At 39.0% G+C, this 17,143-nt stretch overlaps 1 protein-coding gene, 2 long non-coding RNA genes and 4 other non-coding genes across 11 annotated transcripts; 3 read left to right on the forward strand and 4 right to left on the reverse strand.

Moving 5' to 3' along the window:
- Nucleotides 1-115: 115 nt before the first annotated feature.
- On the reverse strand, nucleotides 116-188 carry trnaa-agc (transfer RNA alanine (anticodon AGC)). The gene has a single exon. It is a non-coding gene; the product is annotated as a tRNA-Ala (tRNA).
- Nucleotides 189-423: 235 nt separating this feature from the next.
- LOC137613781 (uncharacterized) lies at nucleotides 424-11,774 on the forward strand. 5 transcript variants are annotated; one of them, XR_011038987.1, is made up of 7 exons: nucleotides 424-598; nucleotides 6,741-6,832; nucleotides 7,125-7,262; nucleotides 7,386-7,641; nucleotides 7,920-8,117; nucleotides 8,723-8,851; nucleotides 10,983-11,772. It is a non-coding gene; the product is annotated as an uncharacterized lncRNA (long non-coding RNA). The 5 variants fall into 5 exon arrangements; XR_011038990.1 differs by lacking the exon at nucleotides 6,741-6,832 and having other exon boundaries at nucleotides 7,814-8,117; nucleotides 10,983-11,774; XR_011038986.1 differs by lacking the exon at nucleotides 6,741-6,832 and having other exon boundaries at nucleotides 10,983-11,770.
- Nucleotides 1,091-1,162, forward strand: trnad-guc (transfer RNA aspartic acid (anticodon GUC)). Its single transcript has one exon. It is a non-coding gene; the product is annotated as a tRNA-Asp (tRNA).
- Nucleotides 2,451-8,797, reverse strand: unc93a (unc-93 homolog A). Its single transcript, XM_068343214.1, has 8 exons — nucleotides 8,708-8,797; nucleotides 7,913-8,094; nucleotides 7,430-7,659; nucleotides 7,168-7,290; nucleotides 6,724-6,935; nucleotides 4,367-4,502; nucleotides 3,927-4,058; nucleotides 2,451-3,605 (listed from the first exon to the last, which is right to left on the reverse strand). The coding sequence occupies exons 1-8, from the start codon at nucleotides 8,795-8,797 to the stop codon at nucleotides 3,316-3,318; spliced, it is 1,395 nt and encodes a 464-aa protein (XP_068199315.1). The 3' UTR covers nucleotides 2,451-3,315.
- On the forward strand, nucleotides 5,768-5,839 carry trnad-guc (transfer RNA aspartic acid (anticodon GUC)). The gene has a single exon. It is a non-coding gene; the product is annotated as a tRNA-Asp (tRNA).
- On the reverse strand, nucleotides 6,005-6,076 carry trnad-guc (transfer RNA aspartic acid (anticodon GUC)). The gene has a single exon. It is a non-coding gene; the product is annotated as a tRNA-Asp (tRNA).
- A 2,847-nt stretch (nucleotides 11,775-14,621) lies between the features above and the next one.
- Nucleotides 14,622-16,182, reverse strand: LOC137613921 (uncharacterized). The gene is made up of 3 exons (XR_011039005.1): nucleotides 15,762-16,182; nucleotides 15,540-15,637; nucleotides 14,622-14,825 (listed from the first exon to the last, which is right to left on the reverse strand). It is a non-coding gene; the product is annotated as an uncharacterized lncRNA (long non-coding RNA).
- Between the last annotated feature and the right edge of the window lie 961 nt (nucleotides 16,183-17,143).

A 17,143-nucleotide genomic window follows, 5' to 3' on the forward strand; every position in this document is an offset into this window, starting at 1 on the left:
GTCCAAATGCAGATTCTGAATATTGAACACCAATGGACAGTATCTCAGTAAGACTGGGAGGGGAGAACGTTTTCTTATTTGTTCCTAATTCAGTTAATCGTGGTAAAAGTGATCTTGGAGGATGCGGGCATCGATCCCGCTACCTCTCGCATGCTAAGCGAGCGCTCTACCATTTGAGCTAATCCCCCGATGTGGACTTCAAGTCACCATAGCACTATATAATTTTATATAAAGTCTTATTTTTGGCGGTTCCATGTGACATTAATACCACTTACATAAAAACGGTTTTATAGAGCGACCCAGTGAGGTACTGCATTTAACTATAACGTTGAGCTCATCCAATCAAAACACTGAACAGCGCCCGTGGCTCGATCACATGGAGGGGAAGTCTTGACTGAAGTAATCACTGAGTTTAATCAGCGCGCATGTGCGGCAAGGAAAAACACTGCTCTATACTATAGACGTAAATGACTCTAACCTTCCTGGCATGTTACATGTCACATAGATCGTCAATATCCGCTTCTGTCGCTGACGTGGGACGCAGGGTTTGAGACAGGGAAGACTCCAGGTGCGACGCCGGTGCACCGCGGAACCACATGTAGGACTGACAAACACGCACGCTCTTCTATCTTTTGTAAATGTGCCCATTGTGCATGTTTCTTTCTCTTTTGGTTTTATATGCTGCCTAGCCCAAGATATCTGCAATTTCTTCTTGTTCTGTCTTGGAGATTGTGGTAATTTAACGATTTATTCTATTGGTGTATGCTGTACAAGAGATCGGTTTGGGTGTGAAAGCACGTCACCTGGTTTTCTTCAGTTTTTTTAATGCTAAGTTCCATTTCAGTTTTGCGGGTAGCAAAACTGAAATGGCCTGAAAACAATTCCCTTCCATAAACTTTTCTGCAATAACATTTCTGTATAACTAGGTTCTTTGATGTTTTCTTATTGATTCAAATGTCTGACATTGAAATTGGTTTGATAGGGTCGTGATACTTTTACAGCTATATTTTAGATTAGACAAACACGTTGAGACACAGAAATCATTTTTGATGAAAGTATTTATTCACAAATTTTAGTACATAACATAACATCCTCGTTAGTATAGTGGACAGTATCTCCGCCTGTCACGCGGAAGACCGGGGTTCGATTCCCCGACGGGGAGAAAACTTTTTCTCCTACCTCATGAATAAATCAGTAATTTTATTTGAATAATGAATACTGAATTTGGTATCAGTTGTGGTCTAAAAGTGTATAAGAAAATAATCAATGTTAACAGAATGTGAAATCTGCAATACCAACAAGTATAAAGATATTGTAGATACAGTACACATATATGTCCATAAATTAATACATATGTACTTGCAAGACAACAAAAGGCTAAAGTGTGAATAAGTTTTGACATTATTTTCAGAAAGCTGATCTTGACAACTTACTGGAATTACTTACTCTACTGGATGGAAATGTGTGGATGGGTGAAAGATTGAAGGGAATATCAGCAAAATACTTTCTTTGAAGACGAGACGATGGGCAATCTCGTCTTCAATTATTTGGGATTACGGTTTATGTGGGATTTCACTAGTTTCAGATGGCTAGGGGCGTAGGCCGCTTACTCCCTGGATGACTTGCCAGTTAAATGCTGGGCCACTTAGATAAAGAAATGCCCATTCATGCTCACAGTCATACCTACTGTCAGTTATGACTGAGAAATTCACCCATGTTACGTGTTTTTGGTGGAGGGAGTAAACCAGAGAATTCAAAGAGACTCCAGCCAGACACAGGGACAACAAGCAAACCCTCCACAGAAAGGTTCAAGGTGGAACTGAACCAAGGAACTTCCTGTTATGAGAAAACAGCGATACCCACTGCTCCACCATGCCATCCAGAGTGGCATTTCATTTATTATTGATTGACTGATTGATTAATCTATTAAGAATGTTGTTAGAATGTTTTATTAATATTGGATTTACTGACATCCATCAACTACTTCCTTCCCTGGTTCCCTGAATTCATGCAATCTGTGCAATCAGACCTGATTAAAAATGAAGAGTGAAAACACTGGGCAGCGCCCGTGGTTCGATCCCACAGAGGGAGAGCACTTCATAATCAAATAGATTTGAGAGCAGAAGTAACCACTGAGCTAAACCAGTGCAACAGTCACTGCCACAAAAATAAAATATAGACATACATTCCCAGAAGCTGAGCAAGAACCCTGAGTGTTTTATCATATTTGGTAACTTTATATTGTACGTACTTTTATACCAATGAGCTTTTCAGACTAAAGAAGAGGTTTCATACATACTCAGGAACTGTTGTCTTTCTAAATCCATTGTCATACAACTGTTATTGTTCTTATTATCTGTAATTGTTTGAAACCCATTTTATATATATTTATATACAGTATATACAGGGTACAATTTTTGTGTGTGTGTGTGTGTGTGGGGGGGGGATCATCCCTCTGCGGTTTTGCATGTCTACTTCTCCCGCAATTAATTTTATGTTTGGGGAGGTTAGAGGCCCAAACCAAATTCAAACCACTGAGGTATTCCACTGCACTTACGTGAATGACGTGCTGACGTGCTTCCTTGTAATAAAAGGTCTGATACGCCACTTTATGCTTGATTATTCTGTTTTATTTTCCATTAAGTATCACAGTTAACTCGACCAATAGCAAAACATTCAGAGATCAGCTTTCATACATTCATTCCCCTTAACAGTTTTTAGTTTATATGGGTCAGGGGGTGGCTGGAGCCAATCCCAGCAGATTTATGAGTGTGAGGCGCGGATATGTTCCTGAAACGTTCATCTATATTTTATTTTTGTGGCATTGGTCCTTGCACTGGTTTAGCTCAGTGGTTACTTCTGCTCTCAAATCTCTCTGATTATGAAGTGTTCTTCCTCCATGGGATGGAACCACGGGTGCTGCCCAGTGTTTTTACTCATACTTAATATCTTGTATGACTTCCATGAGCTTGAAAGACTGCATCCATGTGGTTTGACAATGATTCCTACAATTTATTGATGAAGTCATCAGGAATAGCAAAGAAAGCAGTCTTACATGCCTCATAGAGTTAATCAAGATTCATTATGCATTGTTGTTTGTAATTCTCAGAATTTCACCAGTGACCAAAACTACTCAGCAGTTTAAGGAATGGCTCAGCAGAAATGTTCACATTTCTAATTGACTCTTGATCATTCGAGTCATATCTTCTTCAGTTCATTCAGTGAGATGTCCTTTAACTAAATTGAAGAAACTGACATCACTTGCAACTTGATTTGTGCTGAAAATGAAAATACCAGCAACTTTAAATCCAGTCTTTACAGTTGTGTCTGGGAGATGATACTGAACTCTTCTCCTTTGATGGTTCCATTGTGATGCTGGTGAGTCGCCTGCTCGATAGGCGGAGTAGGATTCTTGTGCTCGTAATACTCTACAATGGGGTAAGTGATAACGGTCAGGAGCAAAACGGCCAGCAGGATGTACAGTTTATACTCCAGACACAAGAAGGTGCTGTAGGCAAAGGCGATAACAAATCCAAGGGACTCCCACATGCGGTAGTTGGCAAACGCAGCTTCTTTATCTTTTGGAAAAAGGACGCCATAAAGGGCTGCAGAACAGACAGTGGACACAGTAATCAATTTAATCCAACTACGGTATGTGATTAAGTTCAGCAATCTTAGAATATCCCACAATAATACTGTCTAAGAACTATGTTGCTAAAGAAAGACCAGCGGAGAACATGTTCTCTTCTGTGGGTAACCCTTCAGTTGCTGCAGACTAGGAGCTGGCTTTTGAAAATGTCTTTACAATAACTGGACAGATAACTATAAAATTTCACCCATCATCAGATCTTATCAAAATAACTACAAGTCATCCTTAAAATGATTCTGATAAGTCATAGTGTTCTTTCCTTTTGAGAGTCTCTCACCATTGGTCTGAGTTTGCCAGACGGCATCAGCGATACCCCACAGTGCAGGAAACACAAAGAAGATGGGCAGGTTCTCGGGACGTGGTCTCCAGAATAAGAGCGCGATGATGCAGGAGAAGTTGATCAGTGCAGCTGAAAATAGACAGGCATGTAAGATATCATTCAAATGAGGTTTTTCTTAAAGCATATGTATTTTTCATATTTTTAAACCTCCTAAGTGGAAGAAGATGATAGATTTAAGTCTTTCTTCAGTCAAACAAATTATAGAATACCCAGAACATCCATCTGATCTGACTCAAAATATACAGTTTTGGGCGACAAAATACAATCGTAGCTGGCTGATCAAATTTCAGCATAAAATTCTTTTAATCTAATTCTAGGACAAAGCGTGGAATTGTGCTACTTTAGTTGTACGGTCATCCTGCAAGAAGAGACTTTACCCAGAAAGAAGAGTGCAGCTCTCCCTGTGTACCGAGCGAGTCTCCCAAACAGAAAGGAGCTGAGAGAATTGGCGGCTCCAAAACACATCATCACATATCCGACAAAATGGATCCCCAAAGCACACGTCACATAGTTCTGTAGACAAGCACAGCATTGAGCATTATGTATATAATGTAGATCTGCATATACTTGAATAAGTAATTACATACAGTATATAGATACAATTTAAGAGGAGGGTAAAATGTGAATGAAGAATCAATCTATTTTCAGCAAATTTGCACTGAACACATTTTTAATGTGAATGTGTGGATCAATGAAGGATGAAGGACATTTGAGTGGGAGAAAATGTTATTATATATTGCATTGGAGATGAAATATATAACCTTAGAAATTTAATTTGATTTGGTGAAGTGTTATCCCTGATTCTTTATTATTATAGTGGTCAGTAACTGCCTGTCATGTGGAAGTCTGGAGTTTGAATCCTTTACAGGGAAAAAAAGTTTCTGCTGCTTCATCTGAAAAATGAATATGATTCTAAATTTGGTGTCTCTCTCAGTCTGCAAGTGTTTGAAAATGTATAAGAAAACAATCAACATTAACAAAAATGTGAAATCCCCAATAGTACCAGAAAACATTATATAGATATTATGGATGCACATATACGTCTTCAAATACATACATACAGGTGCTGGTCATACAATTAGAATATCATGAAAGATTTCAGTAATTATATTCAAAAAGGGAAACTTGTATATTAATGTCATTCATTACACACTGACATATATTTCAAATGTTTAATTTTCTTAATTTTAATGATTGCACCTGAATAGCAATGAAAATCCCAAAATCAGTATTTCAGAAAATTTGAATACTGTATTGTGGAAAGGTTCAATATTGGAAAAAGACCTGGAGAAACACTCTAATCTAATTTAATCTAATCCAATTAAGTCAAAACACCTGCAAAGACCTGTAAATGGTCTCAGTCGAGTTCTGTAGGCTGTACAATCATGGGGACAACAGGGACTGGAGTGCTGCTGAGTGATCCAATGTTATGTTATCTGATGAAAGTCATTTTGCATGTTCTGTGGAAATCAAGACAAAAAAAAAAAAAAGAAAAGGCACACTGGGCAGCGCCCGTGGTTCGATCCCATGTAGGGAGAGCACTTCGTAATCTGAAAGATTTGAGAGCAGAAGTAACCACTGAGCTAAACCAGTGCGGACGTCAAGGATTCTGAAAGAGAATATAAAGTTAAATATCCGGAAGTAGAGTGTCTCTGCTTTGGTTAGTCGCATTTGGAAACTTTACCAGTGAGCTTCTGAAACCTTAATATTTCAATACATTTGATAGTGTTGCTTTGATCCCATATTTGTTTCCGTGCTGTCCCTTCGCAGTCAGCGCTTCCTCGTTAGTATAGTGGACAGTATCTCCGCCTGTCACGCGGAAGACCGGGGTTCGATTCCCCGACGGGGAGAAAGTTTTTCTACTGTTGCCATAAAGCGACTTTAATTATAAGAAAATCATCTGTGGGTGACAGATGAAAAATTCTTGGAAATTTTGTGGATGAAATTCTCAATTTTTAGTCGTTTTATGGCCACGGCAGAAAAGAAAGACTCAAGAGGTGGGAGAAAAAGGTTTTCTCCCCGTCGGGGAATCGAACCCCGGTCTTCCGCGTGACAGGCGGAGATACTGTCCACTATACTAACGAGGAACTGACACCAGCCAGCGGACAGCACGTGAACAAATCTGGCCTCAAAACAATGACGTCAAATGTGTTATGATGATGTCAGAAGCTCACTGGTATACTTGTAGATCGTAAAGTTACCAAATGCGACCAACCAACCAACCAACCCAGAAACTCTACTTCCAGATATTTACATTTATTTACTATTTTGGCAGCAGAGTTATCTGCGCTGGTTTAACTCAGTGGTTACTTCTACTCTCAAATCTATTTGATTATGAAGTGCTCTCCCTCCATGGGGTCGAACCACGGGTGCTGCCCAGTGTCTTCTTTCTGCCTTGATTTCCGAAGGAAATGCAAAATGTGCTTTCATTAGAGAACAGAAATTTGGACCTCTCAGCAGCACTCCAGTCCTTTTGTTCTCTTTGTCATCTGTGACCCACAGATGAAATTCTAATAATTTTTAATTGTTTTATGGCCAAGAAAAAATATCAAATAAAAAAATCTGGCATACCACTACAAGTCCAATTTTGTGGTTTGGGTTTTTTTGCCTGCTTTTTTCTGTTTTTGCTGCCTGCTTGTTTGTGCTGTTGTGATTGGAGGATCAAGTTGGGCGTGCAATACCCTGAGTAATACATTCATCAAGTCTGATGATTGAGGATTGTGGATCTCCTCACCTTGGTGTACTCTCCAGCCAGGAAGCTTTGCTCAAAGCCGCTGTACATGGTGAGCGGGATGAGGGTCACCAGCCTCCAGTCCTTCAGCAGTCTGAACGTGGCCAGGAAGGTATGGAAGAAGGGCTCCCTCCTCCCTCGAAACTGGCTGGTCTGCTCACGATCAATGTTATCGAGAAACACTGCTACAATGATCATGGCCAGCACACCTACACCTGTTACACAAACACATGATGGACGATGTTAGACAGATGCTGAACTATCTGCTGCTAAAATACTTTGATATGTGACAGTCAAATTTGTGGCTGTGTCACATTTGTTGAATAGGACCTTATGACGACTAAAATAAACTCTAAATTAACCAGTTCAGGTTCTAAAACCTCTGAATGTTTCAACTTATTTAGTCTTTCAGATGTGATTGCCATGACGTGTTAATGCTGACGTTACCGATGTAGCATCCGACAAGTGTCCACACTAGTTTCTTCTCTGGCCTGGTTATGCTGCTGCTGTTGACAACCAGGCCGCAATCAGCCGCTCCACAGGTCAGAAGCTGTTCCTCTGGGATGTCCTCTGCCAGAAGGGGAAAAAAAAAAAGCTGAGATATTTGAGTAAGCAAGTACTTTATCCTGAAGTGGTTTGACATTTGTGCTTAATTTTAATTTTAGTGCCAGTAGCACATGCACACGTCCAGGTGCAGCGGTGGTCTGACCTATACTGGTGTCCTGTCCGAAGATAAGCGACGACATTAGATTTCCCCACACAGCAGACGACTGAAAGATGAAAAAGAAGATGCCGAAGTACTGGTTGATGATGTCAGAGCCTCTTTTCCCGTCCTTGGCCGCCTGCTTATTTCCAGAGATGGTCAGATAGGTGCATTTCGCCGACCAGAGAGGAGATCCACCCAAACCCAGAATCACTGAGGTGGGGATGAGGGTGTACCTGTGTGAAAGGGAATAAATATGTAGACTGACCACATCCCAGCAAAATACAGCACAAATGATTTTGAGTTACAAATTGATCATTTTGATAATTGATATTTAATCAGTCAACCTATTTTTCTGTATTTATTGATGACATGTTTGTTTGTCTGTAGGATTACGAAAGCTATTGGATGCATTTATGTCGACCTTAATGGGAGAATGTGTCCTTGGGTCAGAAATGACACTAAGTAGAGCGATGATTGATTGATTACCATCCAGGAAGGAGGTTTCCAAAGGAGTAGGAGACGTAGCAGGCCATGCCGACCACAATGGTCCATTTACAACCCAGGTTTTTGATCATGATGGGCGGCAGGAACATGGAGGAGACGATGATGGAGCCATAGATGACGCTCAGGGACGTCACACCCATTCCGTCCTCTGCATTCAGGCTGCTCTGCTCAGACAGAAACAGAACAGGTAACAATGGGCAAAAACAGATTCATATCTATACCCTCGTTCTTACTCATAGGAGTCCTGTTAATGTTTAAAATCAATTGTGATGACTGAGGAAAGAATATCCAAATCAGAATCGGAGGGGAAGTTGCTTTTTAAAAAAAAAAAAATAGATGTGACAGAAATAACATGATCCTAGATAGACTTCTTACTGGACAGACTTTTGACTCCAGCCAAAAATGTCATTTTGAAATGATTTCGTTTTTTCACATTAATAACTGTCAGTAAGGCTGAAAGTCAAGAACAAGCTTTTAATTATAAATAAGGTTTGATATGTTAAAGGTAACGGAATGAAATTTAATGACATGAATAGAAACGAGTGCTTACAACAGCATAGAAATGTTCATCTTGAACTTATTAAACTATAGCTGTTAATAATATTGACTTGTATTTATGAAAAAAGACTGTTAGTTAAAGCCTAAAGGGAAAGCTAATAATTGTTTTAATATGTTGAAGTTGTGTTGATATTGGAACTTCCAAAACCCAACTAACTCCAACATTACAGTCGTGAACAATAACTCCTCTCCATAATAAATAAAGACTTTTCCACCTACCTGTAAACTCTGCAGGCCTCCGTAAGCTGTGAAAAGAGACAGGAACCCGATGGACACCACCAGCACATTCTTGAAGTTACGGCTGATCATGGCTGCCTGAAGAAGTGGATCTTGACAGAAGCTCTATGAAAATGGTATCAAGTGGTGGGTAATTTTGGGATTAATCGCATCATACAACAGCTGCACAGGTTCAGAGTCTGCTGCAGTTTCTCCTGGAAATGATAGCGTCTGTGATAAACACTCAGGCTGGAAATACTTAGAACGAAGTCCAGCTGAGTCTTTTACACACACGCACACGCACACACACACACACACACACACACACACACACACACACACACACACACACACACACACACACACACACACACACACACACACACACACACACAGTTTATATATGGAATCCCTTATCAATAGGCCTCTGAATGGCCTCCCTCTTGTTTGACATAATTCAGTAGTTGAGGCCCCTCATCTCCCCCCTTGTCCCCCTTTCTGTCTTTGAATCGATGACTGACCTTCGACCACAAACAGCACAGACATTCCTTCTTTCTCATTTATTGGATTTAATTGCAGATCTTTATCCTGCTTCTAATTGGTTTGGAAGAAAACTGTTTCTTGACTTTCAGGAACAGTTATTCAGACCAAAGGTTTACTGCTTGCTATTTTCTCATTTTCTTTTACAGCAGCCAATTCCTTTATGACTTAATAACTTCTTTTAATTTGAAAAAAAGAGATGATCGAGATTCTCTGGTGTCTTATCTTTGCAGCACATGAACTGAAATGAAAAAGGTGAAGAACAACTAACCGCTGGTCAAAACTGAATTTGATTAATCCCATGGTGACATTGAAGAAATGTTGTGGATAGTCTTTAGTTAAATATTTTTTACATATATATTTATATACAGTACATATATGTGAAACGCATGGAGAAATATGAATCAGAACATGTAAATTGGTTGACAGCGTGTCAGATTAGATCATGTCTGTTCTGTCTGTGCTTATATTTTTTTAAAGCCAATCAAAAAAATCAGTGATATTTCAATCTGTCCTTAAGAGGTAGGTAAGAGATTCCTGTACCGAAAAGGTGCCAGATTAATCATTTCTGAGATCCTAGTTGTCACGAAGTATCAAGATGTGCTTTAAAATGACAGTCGTTATGACAGTGATGTGTTTTATTCTGACAACATCTTGATTTTGGAACAATTTACATTGTCAGTTAGGGTGGCCAACAAGAGATAATGGTGTAAAATAAAATCTCACTTAGCAAAATGCACCAAAACTGGTGTTTTAGTTAAAATCCAGTCCACAAAGGAAATCCGATCTGGACTTCCACATACAGAAACTTCAGAAACTGATGCAGCGTTGAGCATTCCTTCTTTTTAAAATCATGATCAGATTCCTATATTTAACATTTGCCATGCTGCTCCACCCTGTTGTTAAGTTATAAATCGGTCTGTTGGCTGTTGTTTATCTATGTTCTTATATATGGAATTGATTTTAAATGGGTCCTCATCTGATAAGAGTCATGATGCCATAGAAATCAAATTAAAAGTAATCCTCTATGTGGTGCGATATGACAATATATCATCCACTGAGGGCATAGATTTTTTAGCTCTTACTTCTTTCAACGTATACCTGATGCTTTGCTAGGGCACATCAATCATAGTGTTACTTGGGGTCACTTTGTGTTTTTGTGTATTTTAAACGCCCTCAATCAGGTGACCCAGCCAGGGTTGATCAGACACCCCAACAGCGTGGTGAGCTAAAGCACGAGAACACACTTTTATCAGTCGGACCTCTCTGATGTCGTCTCTGATGTGGAGGGGAAACCAAAACGGCTTTCCAATAATATTGGAAACTACAAAAGTATCAATATGTAATAAGTAAGTTAATAAGTATTAATCCAGATCTGGAGAATTCCTCTTCTGACTTGGAGAGGCCTTTTTCCATGTCCGTTTTCCTGGCCCCACCACCCCAACACACGATGGCATATGACACACTGGATACGACGGACTGACAGAACATGCGAAGGAACTCGGAGCAGATGTTGATGGAGGCCAGTCTCCTCAGGAAGTCCTATTCTGTTCCTACCTGTACACACAGCCCATGTTGAACGACCAAATGATCAATATTAGAATATATCTAACAGTCCCTGATGATTAAAGGTCATTTATAAAGTAGTGTTTTAAATCATCCTGCACTTTTTATTCCTGGTTGTGTTCTTTATTTTTATATCTGATTTCTTTCTTTTTTTCTGTGTATACCTTTATAGCAGTCTGGGGGTTGTCACCATCACTTCACACTTTTACTGGATTGCAGAAGAAGCTACTTTGAAGAATCAATTTGCTATGCATAAAAATAATTTGTTGGGGTATAAGAATGTTAAAATCTCAAAATAAGGAGGAATAAACCCCAAATTTTCTCACTCAACACGTCCCATGAAGAAAATCCATCTTAATGATACAGTACTCTTCTTGTGTTTAACTTTGATTTTTTTTTTAACCAATTTTGAATTAAAATTTTTAAAAGACACAAACACACTCATATATATGCACGTTCAGTTGATCTTTTAACTCACCAATAGTGTTTCTTGTCATGCCATCTGATTCTCAGCTTCTATTTAAAACTCCTTTCACGGATCAGCGCAGAATGTAAGGATTTGCCAATATAATTCTTTCATCACATTGCTCTGTACAAGTCCCTCACTTTTTTCCTCCCTCTGTTCTCATACTAATTTTTTCATTAGCATGCACACACAGTTCACATTCTATTGGCTGACTACACATCTAAACCAAAACTTCCAGTTCTCTGTAAACAAGCCAGGGGTGGAAAACTTTTTTGCTTGTTTTTTCATATAGCTCATTTTACTAGACTGACAACCTGTAAATACTGTATTTTCTTTGATGCCTTATAAAAATGTAAAAACAAAAATGTTATTTTAGGTATCTTGATTTTTTTTATCATATCTAGACAAAGTGACTTCTCGATTGTTCAGCTGATGTACCATTTATCTACAAATACTACTGTGTGTGTGTGTGTGTGTGTGTGTGTGTGTGTGTGTGTGTGTGTGTGTGCGTGCGTGTGTGTGTGTGTGTGTGTGTGCGCGTGTGTGTGTGTGTGTGTGTGTGTGTGTGTGTGTGTGTGTGTGTGTGTGTGTGTGTGTGTGTGTCAGAGAGAGAGAATTAATGACTGCCTAAAGACAAATGTGTCAGGTTTATGTATCCACTGTGTCCTTGTTAAAAAGGTTCCATGAGTTCGTATAAACTTGTTTGTTTAAAAGTCTCTGACCAAAATCAAATATTGAATTTGCGTGTGGAATTTCAAGAACTTCACAGCGTAAACTTAAAGATAGATTTATTACATGCTGCTTCAAAGCGGTGATGTATCGTAATTGTCAGTGTTCGTTCGTTCATTTGTTTGTTTGTTTGTCCACCAAAAATCTTTGCAACCATTGCAGATAGAAAGATGACACAAAAAGCACATTGCTCGGGCGACAAAGGGGATGAAAATGAGATGATGACCTTGACCTCGAGAAAAGTAGGTCACGGTCAAATTCAACTTTTGTACACTCAGGAACCGGATAAGACAGAAAGACGAGGGAGAAGGCCAGTGTGAGTGAGACCATAGATCAAAGCTAGTGGTTTGATCTAACTATGCACTAGCTTCGATCTATGGTCTTACTCACACTGGCCTTCTCCACATGCACTAGTCTAGTCAGGTACTACTTTCAGGGTACCCTTACCTAACCTGAAAGTGAGTCAGGGTAATTTGCGGAATGTTGCAGTCTCTCACTGCCTTGTTTACCAGTGGAGTTTTTCCATGTTGTTTTGTTGTGTCATTTTAGATTTGACGTAAACACAAGGAGAATCATTATTTGTTTATTTTTCTTTTAAGGGATGGGTTCTGTATAGCATTGTTAGAAATCACAGCATTAAATATTCCCTGTTATTAGAGAGTCTGCAAAGCACTCATGTTTATTAGGATTCACGTTTTTTTAGAAAGCATTCAGTTCAAGTTTAATCCTGCAGGTGGCGCCCTTTCCCCATTTTTTTCTGTGGAAGTCTCGCTAAAGACAGGTGACGCTTTCCCTGACCTAGCCATCTTTTCTATACAGAGAAGGTTTAACGGGAAATATACTATTAATAAGTCAAATCCTTGCAAGCAGATGAAGACTATCATATCTTACTTTTATTTATAGACAAACGTTGCAAATTAAAATCTCACATTAAAATGAAAGAATGAGGAGTCTGAGGTTATCTCTGTCTCACTGGTTTCATATTAAGTGTGACTAATGCTTAATCTAGGTCGGTGAGAGCTATGAAAGAAGAAATCATTACTCCAAAGTAAGCTGGGTCACACTCTAATCCCAGACCCCTACCTGTCTGACTGAAGCAGAGTCATGGGATAAAAATCTCTCACACCCACTCATTTTGTTTCTCTCTCTCTCTCTCTCTCTCTCTCTCTCTCTCTCTCTCTCTCTCTCTCTCTCTCTCTCTCTCTCTCTCTCTCTCTCTCTCTCTCTCTCTCTCTCTCTCTCTCTCTCTCTCTCTCTCTCTCTCTCTCTCTCTCTCTGTCTACACACACACACACACACACACACACACACACACACACACACACACACACACACACACACACACACACACACACACACACTTTCTTCTTTCAGAAGACTATTTTTTTAGCCAATCCCCTGTCTCTTTCTCAACCCAAATCCCTCCTGGAATCTCAAACCTGTGTGTGAACCAGACTGCAGGTCTCACTGATATTAGTTTTTTTAAGACCGAGCCTCTGGGATTGAATATTCCGACAGGATCTTTAAGTCTGACAAATAAGTAACACGAATCATAACATGGGTGGAGTACACACTCAGGAATACATCTGATTTTAATAAAATCAATATTTGCTGACAAATATCCTTCTAAGCCACAAAAATGAAAGAAATACAGCTGACCAGACAAACAAAAACATTGTAATTGGTAATGGTTTATTAGATGGTGGAGTCAGTGGGTGTGTCGTAATCAGATGTTACTGACAACAAAGCTTTAAAATTATTTTCAATTTAAATGCAAAATGAGTGAGATAAACATGCACACAGCTGGTTTGTTGCAACAAGAATGTTTTGTTCTTTGCACATAACATTCATTGTTGTGGTTCTTATTCTACCACTTACAGTGATTTATGTTCTAATCATTATGACATCACAAATGGCTAGTTATAACTTAGTATTCACAAAATAAATCCATACTGTAAGAAAACTAAAATCCTGCTGTAACATCATATGATAAAACTTTAATTTGCAGTTATAATGAATAAATGTGCTAAATAAGAACATGCTCATGTCATGATGAGAAACTGTTTTTTGTCTTTTGTCTGTTGTGTTGTCACACTGCCAATACCCCACATCCATAAATACACTACATTTAATTGGCAGCTTTAAAACCACAACAGTTCTTTAACTTTTCTGCTTTGTCTTTGGGTTCCTTTGAGTCAAAAGCTCAGCTATGGTCTCACATCATGTACAGCCCTGCAAGGTTTAAAGTTCATTTCATCCACACACTTCACTGCACATTACAGTAATGACTCAAAAACTGTATGAAGTGAGGCAGCCGATTATCCAATCAATATTGATCTAGCTCATATTGCCATTTGATATTTCTCACTCCAGACTTTATTTGTCTTGAGACATTTGTTTGAATTCTACATCGGTAGTTTTATACTCTCCATGAAGAATAATTGTTTCTGAAGCCATACATTTGAGAACATACAGCACAGTGCTTCCAAGTAATATCAGCAATCCTGTTAATTTTTTTTTACTATAAATCACCTGAAATTTTTTTGTAATGTCACGATAACATTAAAAAAAATAATTTAGATAAGTTTTAGATAGATTTTAGTCATGACAGCGTGTTTCTGACTTACGCTTCCAGAATGTTTACTTAGCATGTTTGAAAGGGCATTCCTTTCAAAGGGAAGAATGAAGACAGACCTGAGGCAATGGCAAAGGTCAAAGGTTGTAGTTTATAGAGGAGGTGGAAAAGGGAAACCAGCATACGGATGCCAGAGAGGACGTTTAGACACCGCTTGTTTCCTTCCTATGAACACAATTCACGATCTGAAACAGAATAAAAAAACAACAACAAACTGGGTTAAAAAATGGTCTAAAGTAAGATTTTTTTTTTTTACTGACAATCTCTATTGTTGTTCAATAGCTAGTATCACATTTAACCCATATTTATAAGAAGTGGATAAAACCAGCCTAACTCCCGCATGATTTGGTTAAAATACTGACACAAATGTTAATTCAGTATGTTTGTCTCTCAGTTTGTATCCACTGACAGCTAAAGATAGATGATCAGATTGAGTAGTCCTACTTAGATCACACACCACAAATAATTTTTGGAACACTACAAATTTTAATAAGACATGTTTTGCAGAAATGTATATTTCTACCTCTTTTTTCCAGAGACTAGGCTGTGGTTCCCTGTCCTTGGTAACAAGTTGAGCCTCCCCCCATGTTAAGGTCATAATGGCCAGCTCACGCATCACAGCACTGTACCAGGTCAGTCTGGTCTTCTAGTTTTTCTTTTGCCTGGCAGAGTCCATCTCCTTGATTTACCTTCATCTGCAGCACGTGGCTCAAGAATCCCAATCATCTCTGCCTTTCTCGCTGACGGCTGTCTAGTTTTTTTTCTCTGTATAATTCCAGAGCTATGAGTTAATCCAGAGTATACCACAGAGCCATCCATTGCGGACACGTCTTTGGTTTCCCCCCCAACATTCAGAGCAATATCTGAACAGACTTGACATTTTTATTACCAACACAAACCTTTGTTTTAAAGCTGTTGCTTGGATTTTCAGATGTTGCAGATTTAGATCAACATCCTCCCTTGATGTTTTGTGACAGGGCCGACCCAACTGTTTCTGCTGCTTCCAGGTTTTATGCAATCAGACAAATAGCATGATAAAAGCACAGCAACATGAATATGACATCACCGTTTTCATGCAACCCTCTAAAAGACAGCAAAATGAAAGCACCGTCTCGTCTCACCCTTAATGTACAATGCGTTGAGGGTGATGAGGTTGCCTCCATGTGAGTGGTTGTCACGGAGATGAAGGTCCTCATTGTTGTCTGTGCCTGTATGTTGAAGAGAGGAAGTGCAACTTTGCTCTAGTCATTACCTCCACCAGTGATCTCATCTTCTAGTTTGATATCAATGATGGGAATTTCAAATGTAAAAGCTAACTTAAAAACAGAACCCTGGCATAAACGCCCTTCTGATTCAGATCTGTGCAAACCACACCATAGCTACTCACAGCCTCTGTCTCAGGCTTAATAACCACAACAGGCAGTGATTTTAGCAACTAGTGTCTGTGGTGAACTTCACTTTTAGCTTAGGTGTCAGACTCTGCCAGCCACAACGGGTATTTCAGCAGTTGGCCATTATTAGGGGTTTCAGTGTTTTGTGCAGTTTGACCAGCGATGAGCTCATCCTCTGTAGCTGCGGTTTTATTCACAGCTCATGCTGTCTACTCTAACACACAGAGTCCTGAGTATAGAGCTTGATTCATGCACGAGTGGATGATGTCAAGGATGTGAACATCATGCCTCATCTTGAATGCATCTTCTGTTTTGTGTGTTTTTGAATGCTTTTGATTGTTCTTTTAATCACTTTCTAAAATATTATAGGTTAATTTTATATTCATGATGACTAAAGTAATATTGCCGTAAATCAACATTATTTCCTGAACAAAAAGTCATCAGTTTAGCATATTATAAGACTTTTGTTTATGCTATAAACTTTACAATACAGCATTACTAGGTCATTGGTGTTTGAACTCTGAGTTTGCAGCAGAGCTAGTAAGAAGAGTATCTGTATAAACAGCCAGTGAGATGATTGAAGGAACGTGTAAAGTGTTGACAACACAAAAAAGACACAATTCCACACATGCATAGCAAAACAAAATAGTTACGGCCCCTAAAGTATTTTAGCTGTTGAGGTGTGGTGGCCCCTGAGTTCGTGCTCAGCAGGAAACCAATCAGTGATCTGTAAAGATTCACGTGACTCTTGTGAACTCATTGAGCTCACTTGGCACCGAACCGAAGGAAAAAGAAGTGTCAAATACTTTTTGTTGGCAAAAATTAAATAAAAACAGAGCAGAGCTGGTGTTACACAGTAAAAATGCTTCTGTGTGTGATTAGCAACAGTTAGCAGCTAATTCAAAGAAAATAATCAAATATAAATGATGATTTATGGTTGATGCCCCAAAAGGTCCGAGAGCCCCTGAACTGTCATTTTTTTGTAATTGTTATTGTGGTTTTATTTATTTATTTATTTATTTTAATGGTTCACCATTTCTTGACAGAATATGGTCTCAGACACCTTGCACTTCATTAACCATCTTAACCAAACACATCATTCTGGCCTTGAA

The sequence above is a fragment of the Antennarius striatus genome, chromosome 19 (genome assembly GCF_040054535.1).
Source record: "Antennarius striatus isolate MH-2024 chromosome 19, ASM4005453v1, whole genome shotgun sequence".
NCBI classification, from domain to species: Eukaryota; Metazoa; Chordata; class Actinopteri; order Lophiiformes; family Antennariidae; genus Antennarius; species Antennarius striatus.